We start from the raw sequence: 14,580 nt of genomic DNA on the forward strand, positions 1-14,580 counted from the left end.
AAGAATTTAGAATAATAGTCATAAAATTAATTGCTGGGCTTGAAAAAAGTTTAGACGACAGCAGAGAATCTATTGCTACAACGATCAAGGGACTAAGAAATAGTCATGAGGAGCTAAAAAATGCTATAAATGAGCTGCAAAATAAAATGGAGGTGACCACGGCTTGGAGTGAAGAGGCAGAGGAGAGAATAGGTGAATTAGAAGATAAAATTATGGAAAAAGAGGCAGCTGAGAAAAAGAGAGATAAAAAAATCCAGGAGTATGAGGGGAGACTTAGAGAACTAAGTGATGCAATGAAATGGAACAATATCTGTATAATAGGAATTCCAGAAGAGGAAGAGAGAGAGAAAGGGGCTGAAGGTGTACTTGAACAAATCATAGCTGAGAACTTCCCTGGATCTGGGGAAGGAAAAAGGCATTGGAATCCAAGAGGCACAGAGAACTCCTGTCAGACATAACTTGAATCAATCTTCTGTATGACATATAGTGAAACTGGCAAAATACAAGGATAAAGAGAAAATTCTGAAAGCAGCTACGGATAAACATGCTCTAACATATAAAGGGAGACTGATAAGACTAGTGTAGACCTATCTACTGAAACTTGGCAGGCCAGAAAGGAATGGCAGGAAATCTTCAATGTGATGAACAGTAAAATTATGCAGCTAAGAATCCTTTATCCAGCAAGTCTGTCATTTAGAATAGAAGGAGAGATAAAGATCTTCCCAAACAAACAAAAACTGAAGGAATTCATCACCACTAAACCAGCCCTACAAGAGATCCTAAGGGGGATTCTGTGAGTGAAATGTTGCAAGGACCACAAAGTACCAGAGACATCACGACAAGCATGAAACCTACAGACATCACAATGACTCTAAACCCATATCTTTCTATAATAACACTGAATGTAACTAGACTAAATGCTCCAACTAAAAGACATAGGGTATCAGAATGAATAAAAAAACAAGACCCATCTATTTGCTGTCTACAAGAGACTGATTTTAGACCTGAGGACACCTTCAGATTGAAAGTGAGGGGATGGAGAACTATCTATCATGCCACTGGAAGTCAAAAGAAAGCTGGAGTAGCCATACTTATATCAGACAAACTAGACTATAAATTAAAGGCTGTAATAAGAGATGAAGAAAGGCATTATATAATAATTACAGGGTCTATCCATCAGGAAGAGCTAACAATTATAAATGTCTATGTGCTGAATACAGGAGCCCCCAAATATATAAAACAATCACAAACATAAGCAACCTTATTCATAAGAATGTGGTAATTGCAGGGGACTTTAATACTCCACTGACAACAATGGATAGATCATCTAGACACAGGATCAATAAAGAAACAAGGGCCTTGAAACATTGGATCAGATGGACTTCACATATATATTTAGAACTCTGCATTCCAAAGCAACAGAATATACTTTCTTCTTGAGTGCACATGGAACCTTCTCCAAGATAGATCACATACTGGGTCACAAAACAGCCCTTCATAACTATATAAGAATGGAGATCATACCATGCATACTTTCAGACCACAATGCTATGAAGCTTGAAATCAACCACAGGAAAAAGTCTTGGAAAACCTCCAAAAGCATGGAGGTTAAAGAACACCCTACTAAAGTATGAATGGGTCAACCAGGCAATTAGAGAAGAAATTAAAAAATATATGGAAACAAATTAAAATGAAAATACAACAATCCAAATGCTTTGGGATGCAGCAAAAGCAGTACTGAGAGGAAAATGCATTGCAATCCAGGCCTCTCTCAAGAAACAAGAAAAATCCCAAATACAAAATCTAACAACACACCTAAAGGATCTAGAGGCAGAACACCCCAAACCTAGCAGAAGAAGAGAAATAATAAAGATCAGAGCAGAAATAAACAATATAGAATGTAAAAAAACTGTAGAGCCGATCAATGAAACCAAGTGTTGGTTTTTTTTAAAAAACAAACAAAATTGATAAACCTCTAGCCAGGCTTCTCAAAAAGAAAAGGGAGATGACCCAACTAGATAAATTCATGAATGAAAATGGAATTATTACAACCAATCCCTCAGAAATACAAGCAATTATCAGGGAATACTATGAAAAAATTTTTTTTGAATGTTTATTTTTGGGAGAGAGAGAGAGCGACAGCATGAGTGGGGGAGGGACAGAGAGAGAGACAGAGAGACAGAATCCAAAGTGGACTCCAGGCTCTGAGCTGTCAGCACAGAGCTGGATGCAGGGCTCAAACTCATTGACCGTGAGATCATGACCTGAGCTGAAGTCGGACACGTAATTGACTGGGCCACCCACGTGCCTTGAGTACCTCCTTTTTTAAATCTTTATAGGTAATAGTGTCCTCCCTGCCTTGAGTTGTGAGAGTTAAATGTGAGCTGGCATGTGAAAAGACCTAGCGTGGAACTTACATATTTTAAACTGTAAGACTTATTTCAGCAGGAAACACACTTTCCCAATCTAGTAGGCTTTAACTCCTTCTCAAAAGGTCTTGGATGCTTTTATTAGTGTTAATTGATCTTAACACGTTATCGCATAGATATCCTAAATTGTTTTATCTTTCATTTTTGTAAATAAATTATAGAATTTGCAGTGATGGATCCTAGTAATCTCTGGAAACCTATTTGTAATGTGTCTATTGAGCCAGTCTGTGTCTGAGCTATATTCCGAAACATGATTTTTGTGTGCATGAGATTCTCTTTGGTTGTGGTCCATTGTAACAAGGAGCTCCTTTTAAATTCTGCTGCATCCATACCTGTGCTTCTTTGATTTGGAATTTGACCGATATATTTAATTGATGAATAGTTGAACATTTGTTAGTGTATCTATATCTATCTATATCTATATCTATATCTATATCTATATCTATATATCTATCTCTTTCTATAGATAGATAATGCTGAACTCACTGTGTTTTAAAGCTATTTAAGATAATCTATATTAAGATCAGCTATACGAAATATAGAGTCTATAGTCTATTAAGAAATCAATATAAAGCAAAATTATTTAGAGTAACCTTTCTATGGTACATACATTTTTTTTCCAGAATAACTTAGAAGAGGATGAAGACGTGGAAGTGAAAAATAGTATAACCCAGGGAGACAAACTACGTGCCTTAAAAAGTCAGAGACAGCCACGCTCCTCACCATCCTGTGCATTTAGGTAGATCAATTTTAAGCTTTTAAATTTATCTCGTGCCTCCATTTGTGGATAGGATGTTTAATCTTCTTTTTTGAATATCATTATACAAGTGCCATGTTTACCTCTTGGTTTTGTTTTTGGCTTATTGCCATTTTGTGTTGTTAACTATTTTATCACTATAGGGAGAAGCTAAGTTTTAGAAGCTTACTGAAAGCAGCTCCTGCAGTTTCAGTCTCTGGAGTCCCACCTCTTTAAAAAAAATTTTTTTAAATGTTTATTTATTTTTGGGAGAGAGACAGAGACAGAGAGCAAGCAGGGGAGGACAGAGAGAGAGGGAGACACAGAATCCGAAGCAGGCTTCAGGCTCAGAGCTGTCAGCACAGAGCCTGACTCGGGGCTTGAACCCACAAAACACAAGATGATGACCTGAGCTGATGTTGGCCGCTTACTGACTGAGCCACACAGGTGCCCCTCTGGAGTCCCACCTTAAACTGCTGTGCAGTGAGGTGTCTCTGGGACCGTGCTCTAAATTCCATTTGGAATTCTACTCTCCCTCCACGAGTGGGTGTCCTATCTTGTCGTGTCCTATTCTCACAGGTGTGCTGAGGCTTTTGTTTTGAATCTAGAATGTGTAGAAAAGTACTGAATGCCAAGCTTTGGTATATCCTAACACCTTAGCTTTATGTTCTCTATTTGAGAATTGAACAAGCAATTATTACCTGTGTCTGTACAGTTAATAACCATCCTGAGCTTAAAGTCTAAAATTACTAATCAGAATCAAGTGATGGAACTTGACTTGTGATCCCAACATTTGGATCCTGCTAATGGTTCAGATTACTGAAAGAAGAAAGTCTCCAGGATCAATGTAGGTGCAAAAATCTGTGAATATCGTCCAGATTCTTTACTGGGGTGACAAGTTCACAAATGATTATAATGAGAAGTGGCTACTTTTCTTTGCCTTTTAAGTGAGAGGCATGCACAACAAGAGGGGTGTTTTGCCAGCAGGATACATGTCAAACAGACTCACAGGGAATTTAATTTTCATGTGTTATTTGGGAGGATTATAACACAAGTCAGATTAGGTCTGAGCACATCATTACCTATGCTCTGAGCACTGGTGCCCTGACCTGAGAAATGAAGGTGTATATAGCTCAAGTCAAGGTAATCGTTTGCCATAGTAACATGAGAAGATGGGATAGCAAGCCTGGTCTTGGTAATAACCACCAACTACCACTAGAAAGTTGAAGAGATGTACCATTCACTGAGCAGCTACTACTGTCAGGAGCCACATTAGGTACTTAGTTTGGAGATGAGGATTAACTGAATTAACACAAAAGATATGCATCATTACCCACATTTGGGTTGGTTGCTTGAGGTTAGAGAACGTCAGCCCCTCCCCAGTGGGATGGATTTGGATTGGAGCTGATCTTCAAATCCAGTACTGTTCAGAGTGTGCTCTGCTTGCTGTGAATATCACCTAAGTCAGCGCAAAGTACTTCAAGATTTCTAATCTCTTTTACTCGCCATCTCCCCCCTTGAAACTCTTAAGAAATGGCTTTATATCGCTTAAAATTAATTTCAATCAGATTTATATTTGATTCTTAAGAAATCTTAAGGGGGAGAGAGGGATAAATTGGCACATAACTTGGCACATAAGTAGGCAAAAGAGTGAGAAACTCTCCACTACCCAAAATTTACAAGGCTATTCTGATATGATTTTTCTATTTTCTTTTTTAATTCTCAGAATTTTTGTTTCATTTTTTGGAATTCAGTTTTTTTCTAACAGCATCATGGTGTCATCAATCAAAAATTTAAAAAAAAAATTTTTTTTTTTAACGTTTATTTATTTTTGAGACAGAGAGAGACAGAGCATGAACAGGGGAGGGGCAGAGAGAGAGGGAGACACAGAATCTGAAATGGGCTCCAGGCTCTGAGCTGTCAGCACAGAGCCCGACGCGGGGCTCGAACTCACGGATTGTGAGATCATGACCTGAGCCGAAGTCGGACACTTAACCGACTGAGCCACCCAGGCGCCCCAAATATTTTTTACCCTAAGTGGATGCAACACCACCTTCTGATTTAAAGCAATTTGCTGTAAATGAAAGTCAAGATGAAACAAAATGACTAAAATTGGTTTCCTGCTGGTTGTAGGATTTACTTTAAAAACGGAATGAGTACTAATATCCATTTGGGAGGTTTCTCCCTTTTGCCAATGTAATATTTGTACTGGTTTGACTCCATATGATCTGCCTTTTGGTCTTTGCTTAAACGTGCGAACCTGGCAGTGCGTGAGCATTTGTCTTTGATTTCCGTAGGTTGGATGATACGAAAGGGCACCCAAGAGCAGTGCCCCAGCCTTTCAGGTACTGTGAATGAGGTGAATTTCTAGTAGCTTGTAAATAAACACTGCCCTTTAGATACATTTCCCAACCCTTAAACAAATCGCGCACAGCTCTTCCCTTTTGAGTTCCTTCCTTTGTGTTCCAGATTGTTACAACCCACCTTACTTTTAATGCTCACCATGAAGAGGATTTTTGTTTTCTTGAGGTGCGCACAGGGCCGTGTGGCTGTCGTTGTGATGTTAGCATAGTCTGTGCTTCCAGCACGTTGTGGGGTCTCTAAATTACCCTTGCTCTGCAACATGCCTTTCAATCCAGTGATAGATTTTGCCTTTGAGTTTTTAATATTTCTGTCAGTTCTCTTTGCCCCTAGTTTTTACATGTGTTTGTTCTCCTTTATTTTCTAGTTTTATTTCCTTCCCCGTCCTCTATTTGAAGAGGAAACATTAGTGTTTTTCCCTGCAAAAATGTCCCCCAAAGCATCCCAGGGTGGTTCCTGGGTACCAGTGGTACCAGGGTGCAGTGTAGGGCTTGATGGGGGCCATAGACATGTTTGCCAAAACTGTTAATGAGATAGGGGTAAAAATCCAACTCACCCCTCACCTCTGGTTCTCATTCAGCCCTCGGTTTTAGGGCTGTTTTGTGCAAGCAGTTCTGAGAGGGATCAGACTTCTCCAGAAGCTTGAGCTGCTTCCTTGTACCACTTTCCCATCTTTGTTCTAGAGGCAAACCATGTACTTAAGCTGTTGTTTGGGGGGAGGAGGATGAAGGCGAGAGTCTACAAGTAAATAATCTTTTCTAGAACAGATACATTAGGTCCAGGTACATTAAATGGTTTGCTCAGGATAAAACAGGTTTGGTATTAAAAACTGTGACTGGGCCCTAGTAGTCCAGGTTTGGGTCAATTTTCCCTCTCTGTCCACTCAGCAGACATTTACTGAATATTCTCTCTGAGTCTGGCACTGTACTAGCCACTGGGAATTGAAGTGGGAGACAGTCATTTGCCCCCAGTAGAGCTTATATCAAGGGGAATAGACAGATATCAGACAGTGGAATATGGTATAAGGGCTATGATTTACTATGAGAATATATGATGAAACAGGATGCTTACCCTGCCTGGGAATTCAGTGAAGGCTTGCTGTATAGGGTTCCAACTGATTGGGCCTTCAAAGGGTAACCAATGGGAATGAGGCAGACGGAGGTGGAAGATTGGAAGCAGAGGGGAGGTAAGGAGAGGAGAAGATGCCCTGGCAGGAAAAACAGCACATGCAGGCCGGACGAAGCTGTGAATACAGTCCATTCAGGGAATTCCGAGCATTTTGTATAGCTGGAGTAGAGTTGTCTAATGAGAAAGCATGGATAGAAAGGACCTGCTTGCAAAGGCTAATGGCAGATTTTGGAGGCTTTCATAAGTAAAGCCAAGGAGATCAGGCTTTCTGGGCACCAAGTAAAAATTAAATGGTTTAAACAGTGAGTGGCATAATTAAATATTTTAGATTCTACCTGAGGCTATTCAGAATTTGAATTTTAATGAATAAGATTAAAAGATGTTACTAGTAGTCAAGAGTAAGGAATAGTAGTGGCCTCACCTAGGGCAGTTGGAGAGTGGAAAGAAGAAGACAGATTTAATATACAAAGAAATAAAAAATATATACATATACAAATACATACACACACACACACACACACGCACACACACACACACACACAATCACACACACATGTAGCCTAAGGACATGTGAGGAATGACTGCCTCCATCAAAGAAGGGAAGTGACCAAGCATGACAAGATCATGGTTAAGGACAGGACTTTGGATCCTAGATCTGAATACCAGCTCTGTCACTTGCCCACTGACTTTGGGTGACTTTTCCTTTTTGCCTCGGTTTCCTCACCTGCAAAGTGGGGATTGCAATCGTAGCTACCTCATAGGATTGTGAATATGAGCTAATGTCTGTAAGGTTCTTAGAAGAGCTTTTGACTCGGAGCAAGTGCGCTGTCAGTGTTGACTGCTGCTGCTATCACTGTTACCATGACCTGCCATGATGCCTTTAATGTTATGAATTTATCTTGTCTTAGTTGATTGCTGAATGTTAAGATAACACAGCTTTCAGGTGACTTTTTGCCCATTTTTCTCCACAAAGATTGACTTCTTCCCCACAAGGATCTGCATCTACTTTGAAGACCTCAAAAGTGGCTCTGTCCCCCTCAGCGACGGCCAAGAGGATAAACAGAAGTTCTTTGTCCTCAGGCGCCAGTGTAAGAAGGTAATTTTTCTCTTCCTCTTCTCAGATGCTGGTGGGGGGGGGGGGGTAAAGGAAATCTGTAGCAGACAATGAGTTTGGCTGAAGTTTGTCCGAGGAAGGGATCAGGGAGAAGGGGAGAAATCAGAGAAGGCTTCTGTTCTGTCTCCCATCCTGAGGGACAGGGTCATGTGGAGGTAGTGCTGTATGGCATCCCTTTCTATAGTGGAGCTCCAGCTTGCCTAATGTGATCCAGAAATTGGAGTTCAGTGGAACCTACTAATGATATGTGGTATCATCATTTCTCCTTTGATGTGTATGGGCAGAACTAAAATGGGTAGGGACATTTGAATGAATCTGTGTAGGTTAAATCTTACACTTCAGTCTACCTTTTACTCTCATATAGCCCCTTTCACTTACTCCCTACCTCAGGACACATAGAGCCCCCAGATGTCCTATCTCAAGACATCTGGTCAGAGTGGTTTAGCCAGCTTCTTGGGTCGCAGTGAACTGCTTAGACAGGAAGTTAACGTGTATCACTAATGGCCATATGTTGTAATATCACCAAGACGATAAAGACGCCATTCTGTCCCCATTTGCCTTGATCAGAGCTGTCTGCATCCCATTCCCCTCTTGTCCTGTGTATTTTAGAAACACGAACTCTGCATGAGCGTACATCGTTGTCTATGTCCTCCCCCCTCCCCACCTGTGTTTTCCATTCAGCTTTTCCATAAACTCCCGGCTAGCCAGTTCTCTAGGGAACTTGAACGCTGCAACAGAGGAGCCAGAGAACAAAAAGGCCTCCTCGTCCTCTAAGGCGGGTTTCGTAGCCAGCCCGTTCACCAACCTCTTGAATGGCAGCTCCCATCCGTCTGCCAGAAATTACCCAGAGCTCAACAACAATCAGTACAGCAGAAGCAACAGCACCAGCGGGAGCACCGTGAGCAGCCAGCCGAGCCCCCACGGCGCCGTCAAAGCGGAGGAGCACAGCCCCGTTCTTCGGCCCGCCTACCCCGGCCTCTCTTCTTCCTCAGCGAGATTCCTGAGCCGTTCAATCCCCGTAAGTTCGCAGACACCACCTCCTGGTCCTCAGAACCCTGAACGCAACTTTTGTGCCTTGCCTCCCCAGCCGAGGCTGCCGCCAAAGAAATTTAATAGCGCCAAGGAAGCCTTCTGAGCGATGCCTTCCCTCTGTGCTGTGAACCTGTCTATGCACGTACATTCGGCTGGCTCCTCTTCAAGTAAATGCCAAGTTTCAACTGGGGTTTCTTCCTTCCTTCTTTTTCTTCCCCTCCTCCTCCTTCCCTCTTCAGAGGGAAATCGCTTTCATTCTCTTCATCATGGACACCATTGACTTACGTTACTTTTCAGTTAAGTTTTCGAATCAACTCTGAATATCTGGTGCAAAGCCGGGAGCTGATTCATACGATAGATGGTATTTGCTTTGGTTGCAGTGGAATTGGGAAGCTTCGCTTTTCCACATCTTATATCAATGAATGAATTTCAGAGTATTTAAGTGTGGAAGGTGCTGAATGAACAGTAGCTTCTCAGAACTAACCATTAGGCTCTGGAATATGTCCCCTCCTTCAGGGAACTGACCCAGAATTAACAAAATGGCAAATGGGAAGGTGTTTATAAGGAGGGCCCATGAGTAGGTATCTGGGATGTAAGGAAGGACAAGGCAGAGTATCAGGAAGATGTTTAAAATTAGCTATTAGTCTTCTAGAGACAGGATGAAAGATCATCAAACACATTTTACCTGGGAACTCTGTATTGAGGTTACCAAGTCCCCCTTTAAACTGGAAATCCCTGTTAGGTAAAATCTGTTGGTTCACACCCTGCTGTGAGTCGCTTTAATCACATATTTTGATTGCCTCAAGGGGAATTCATATCTATGGGAATGTGAGTGTTGATTTGAGAGAACAAGGACAAAATAGGAAGGAGAAATCAACCTCACAGATCAAAGTGCAACTCAGAGTTCAACACGGAGTCCAGTCAGGGCACAAGCAAACTCCAGTGTCCTGGGTAGTCTGGGGCCTGGGACTCCTTCATGCCTGCTGTTCTACCAACATTTCCTCAGCCGTTACCCAGGGAGTGATTTCTGCAGGGGAGCAGAGGGGACGAAAGGTGCTGGTAGTAGTGTGCCTTTCTTGGGAAACAGGAACCCAATGGAATAATTAATGAGACCCACTTCCCTTAGATGGTAGCTTAGGGAACCACTTTTCTTTTTTTTTTCTTTTCTTTTTGTTTTTTAGGGGACCACTTTTCAAACATGAGGACACAGTGCACGTGTGTGTGTGTGTGTGTGTGTGTGTGTGTGTGTGTGTGTGTGTGTGTTGGTTGGATACGTTACCACTCCTGTCTCAACCTCAGGCCTCTTTTCAAGGAGGCCTTTTTTTTTTTTTTTCTCTTCTATGCACACACAGTCCTTTCTAGCACATATCGTTGACCCTTGAGCAACAGATTTGAACTGCATGGGTCCACTAACACACAGATTTCTTTCACTAAATACAATGCAGTAATATATGTGTGTTTTCTCTTCCTCATGATTTTCTAAATAACATTTTCTTTTTAAAAAAAAAAACATTTATTTTGAGAGAGAGAGAGAGAGCACACACGTGTGTGTGAGTGGGGAAAGGACAGAGAGAGAGAGAATAAATATTCCTTTTATAGGAATAAAGAGAGAGAGAGAGAAAATCCCAAGCATGCTCCTCACTGTCATCTCAGAGCCCAACTTAGGGCTCAAATTCATGAACCATGAGATCATGACCTGATCCAAAATCAAGAGTCAGATACTTAACCAACTGAGCCACCCAGGCGCCCCAACATTTCCTTTTCTTTAGTTTACTTTATTGTAAGAATACAGTATTAATACATATAATTTATTAATTGACTGTTGATGTTATTGCTAAGGCTTGTGGTCAACAGTTGGGTATTAGTAGTTAAGTTTTGGGGGGAATCAAAGTTCTATGCAGGTTTTGACTGTGCGGGGGCCAGCACCCCTAACCCATGCGTTGTTCAAGGGTCAACTGTATAATTTTCCAGATATGATTTTATTCTCAATGTTTTTCAACATTGTTTTAAATTCCTATATAGTGCCAGCCCACTCCACCACTTAATCTGAATCTGATCTCATGATATTATGGGTATAGTTGTATCAGTAAAAACTTAAATCTTAGTAACTAGGGGGTTAGATGGAAAATAATAGGTATTTACCTTTTCGTAACAAGATATACAAGTCGTGTGCTTCCCAGCAGGAATTGAGTTGTGAGTGTTTTCATATACTGATTGTGGGTCAACCTCATTGTTAGACCAGAATACAGATCTCTTCATTTTCAGAAAAAGTGGTACACATATAGATGTATAGATAATTATATACCTCTCTTGCCGATTTCATAGCTGAAGATTTAGTGTAATCTACATTTGTAGCTGAATACCAGAAGCATTGGCAGCTTGGCAAGAATAACATTCTACTTTTTCTGGATCTCAGTTTTCCTCTTGGCTAGTTGAAGCATGGGGATAGGGATAGTCTTTAGATGATTGGTGATCGCCCTTCCCTCCCATATTTATATAACTTAGCTTTTGGTTTCATTCCATATTTTGATATTTGTCTTCACCTTTCCTCCTTCTCCTCATCCCTCTCCTGGCCTGAAGAGAGTGGTTTTCTGATAATTAAATTTAAAGTAATAGTCTGTGAGGGCAGCTGCTGCCGTTCCCCTCTTCTCTCTCTTAAATTTGTCATCTCATTGTAAAGAGAAGCATTTATAAATAGAATTGCCAGCATGACAACATTTTCCTCCCTCTCACCCTCCCAGGAAGTAAGAAGTAGCAGGTCTCTTAGAGCTGACTTCCCCTCCTTTATCTTTGCCTAGAAAACCTCTGTGGGAAGGGAGGCTCCAGGTCCTACCCCTGCTGGTTTGCTGGTACAAAGTCTAAATTAAGATGGAAATTCCCATTTTATAGGAATAAAGAAAGAGGTTGTAAGTTGTTTTCCTTTATCACTCCAGTACAGCTTTTCTAATTGTGGGTTTCTTGTCTAAATAAGATGGTCCTTCTTTCCAGCACTTCCTAAGTTGTGAGGCATATGACCCTTGAAGAACTAGGAATAAATCTTTCAACAGAAATGTTTTTAAGTCCTTGGGTAGGAAATGCAGTCTGTAAGGCAGTATCCTCCCAGCACCTTTAAGAAAGACCCAGAAACTCCTAGGGGATGAGGGTGACTGGTGTTTAGAGAGAGTCTAATATTTTAGAAGCTGCAATTAGCATCTCTTTTGAAAGCTGCAATTGCTCTCACTTTATGCAGCAGTTCAGCCCCCAGAAAAATGTAAAAATGATTTCCTTGTTCTGTCATTAAGTGCTTTAACACAGAAAACAAGAACAAATGTTAAGGAATTCTCATGGTTGTGACAGAATCCTGAAGAACAATCAGATTTTATTTTTATTTATTTGGCCTCTTCTGTTGGTCTTGAGGTTTCTGCTGCCAGTAGAAACTGCACAAGGTTTCATTTTTTTATTAACCCACTTGTAAAAAAAATCAGTTTTCCCTCCCTGACATTCAGAGGAGTTTTCAAATGCTTAAGAAATGAGGGACGTGTGATTATGGCGTGGGTGGGGTGGAAGTATTTTATTAAATTGAAATTACTTGAGGTATCTGTCTTGAATATTTGCTCTGTTTTATTTTTAAGAGACTTGCCACTGAATTGCTGTTCATCTCCACTGTCCTTACCTGACCCCTAAAGTCTGGGTGAGGTTATGATGCTTTCCCCGTAAACTCTTCTCTCCCCTGCCTCGGTCTTAATCAATACTCTTCTCACTCTGCATTTTAATCATCTGTTCACTTATCTGTATCCTCCGGTAGACTGTAAGCTCTGTGAGGGCAGGGACGGTGCCTCTGTTTTCTGTGTCCTAGTTGTATGCTCTGTGCCTGGCATATGGTAGGCCCTCATTAAGTATTTCTTGAATGGATATATGAATGGTTAGATGTTTAAATGAGTCAGTGTGTTTAGAGTAACTTCCTCCAGAGGGTTTGAGAGATTAAATATTTTGCCTTAGATTGTACCACAAATATATAGCAGAGGCGTAATTTGCACATAGGTCAGTTTGACTCCAAAAAGCATATTATTTTGATTATATCATATATATATATATATATATATATGTATATAGATATAGATATGGATATAGATATAGATACAGATATAGATATAGTAGATGTTCAATATACAGGGATATCTAGGGGCGCCTGGGTGGCTCAGTTGGTTGAGTGTCCGACTCTTGATTTCGGCCCAGGTCACAATCTCACAATTTGTGGGTTTGAGCCCCACGTCGGGGCTCTGTGCTGACAGTGTGGAGTCTGCTTGGGAATCTCTGTCTGCCTCTCTCTCTCTGCCCCTCCCCACTTGCACTCTGTCTCTCTCTCTCTGTGTCAAAATAAATAAATAAACTTAAAATAAAATACAGGGATATCTAAAGGATATCTCATTTTTCCAGGAAGGGTCAAAGAAAGATGTGCAAAAGAGATAACATTTTAGTTGGGCTTTGGAGCATAAATAGGAAGGAGCCTCCTGGGAATCTACTTAAGAAAATAGGAAGAAGAGAAATGGCCATTGCAGGCAATGGGAACCGTACGAACAGAAGCACAGCTTTAGTACTGTAGTTAAACTCTTAGGTTCTGAAGACAGACCTAGGTTCAAGTTTGATTTCTGCCACTTCCTTGTGGTGAGTACTTTGGCAAGTTATTTAACCTCTCTGAGTCTCAGTAAAATGGGAATAATAATAATCAAGGGCAGACTAGGTTTTGTGCACCCTGAAGCTTATATGATATGGTGGGACCTATGTAAGATAAAGAATACAAAATATTAATTTTTGTAAATTTTATACAACATAGGGCTGTGTACTTTGAAAGGCGTCTTTCTGACTGCGGAGCCTTGAAGCTTATGTGGTGATATGATAAGATCTTTGTAATAGGGTGGTTGTGATGACTGAGATCAATCATATGGACTAGTTTACAGAGTTGCTTATAGATGGCGCTCCATAATTATTAGCTACTATTATTTTAAGAGCAGTGAGTTTTCCAGTGTCACTAAAGCCTGGGGAGGTTACTTGTAGATAAGGCTGGAACGTTAAGGGGAAGCCAAACTGGGAAGTGCACTGTGAGCTATTGGAATCTCGTAAGCAAAGTGACTTGATCAGATCTGATTTGATGAAGATAATTCTGGCAGTTGTGTGGATGGTAGCTCTTGATAGAAACCCTGAAGGGAGGGAACCTAGTTTGAGCCCTATCTGCTGTACCCAGTCCCTACCTTGGTGTCCTTGGGTAAATGGTATCTATGCACTTTCAATAATTATTCTGTGTTTTAATACGCACAATAGTATTGATGCTATTAAATAATCATATGTGACCAACAGATCCACCATATATTTATTATTAATTTTTAAATGATGTATTTATTTTTGTAAATGGAAATTTAACTACCCAAAGAAAAATTATGGTCCTTAGTAAACATCTTTTCTGCATCAGTTGAACTGTTTGAAGAGTTATAAAATAATGTGCTTTATTATTAAAAAAGAAATATATATATATATATATAGAGAGAGAGAGAGAGAGAGAGAGAGAGACAGAGAGAGACAGAGACAGAGAGAGAGAGAGAGAGAGTGAGTGTCCGGTTGGTTACAAAAATTTTTTGTCACTCCAGTGTCACAGGTCACATTAATTATGGACCTAATGGAGTAGCCTTTCAGAATAAGCTTCTATTGTATTGATCTGTAGGGTATATAAATATAAATAAGATAAGCTGCTCTATAATAAGATTCTTCTGACAACTGCTTTGGGCATCATCTATTAAAACCTTTTT

General features: G+C 40.5%; 1 protein-coding gene across 7 annotated transcripts in view; it reads left to right on the forward strand.

Annotated features, from left to right (window-relative positions):
• CDC14A (cell division cycle 14A) overlaps window positions 1–14,580 on the forward strand; it is a 196,412-nt gene that overhangs the window by 165,051 nt on the left and 16,781 nt on the right. For 4 of the 7 annotated variants that reach the window (XM_086717684.1, XM_086717685.1, XM_086717688.1 and 1 more), the window contains 4 exons: window positions 3,053–3,168; window positions 5,463–5,510; window positions 7,628–7,750; window positions 8,450–8,967. In XM_086717684.1, coding sequence (XP_086573810.1) covers window positions 3,053–3,168; window positions 5,463–5,510; window positions 7,628–7,750; window positions 8,450–8,903 — 741 coding nt within the window. In that variant the 3' untranslated portion in view covers window positions 8,904–8,967. Of the gene's footprint in view, window positions 1–3,052; window positions 3,169–5,462; window positions 5,511–7,627; window positions 7,751–8,449; window positions 8,991–14,580 lie in introns of those variants that run through there. The other 3 variants (XM_086717686.1, XM_086717687.1, XM_086717683.1) reach the window with 2 other exon arrangements.

Source organism: Puma concolor, chromosome C1 (genome assembly GCF_028749965.1).
Source record: "Puma concolor isolate L17-30 chromosome C1, mPumCon1.1.hap2, whole genome shotgun sequence".
NCBI lineage: Eukaryota > Metazoa > Chordata > Mammalia > Carnivora > Felidae > Puma > Puma concolor.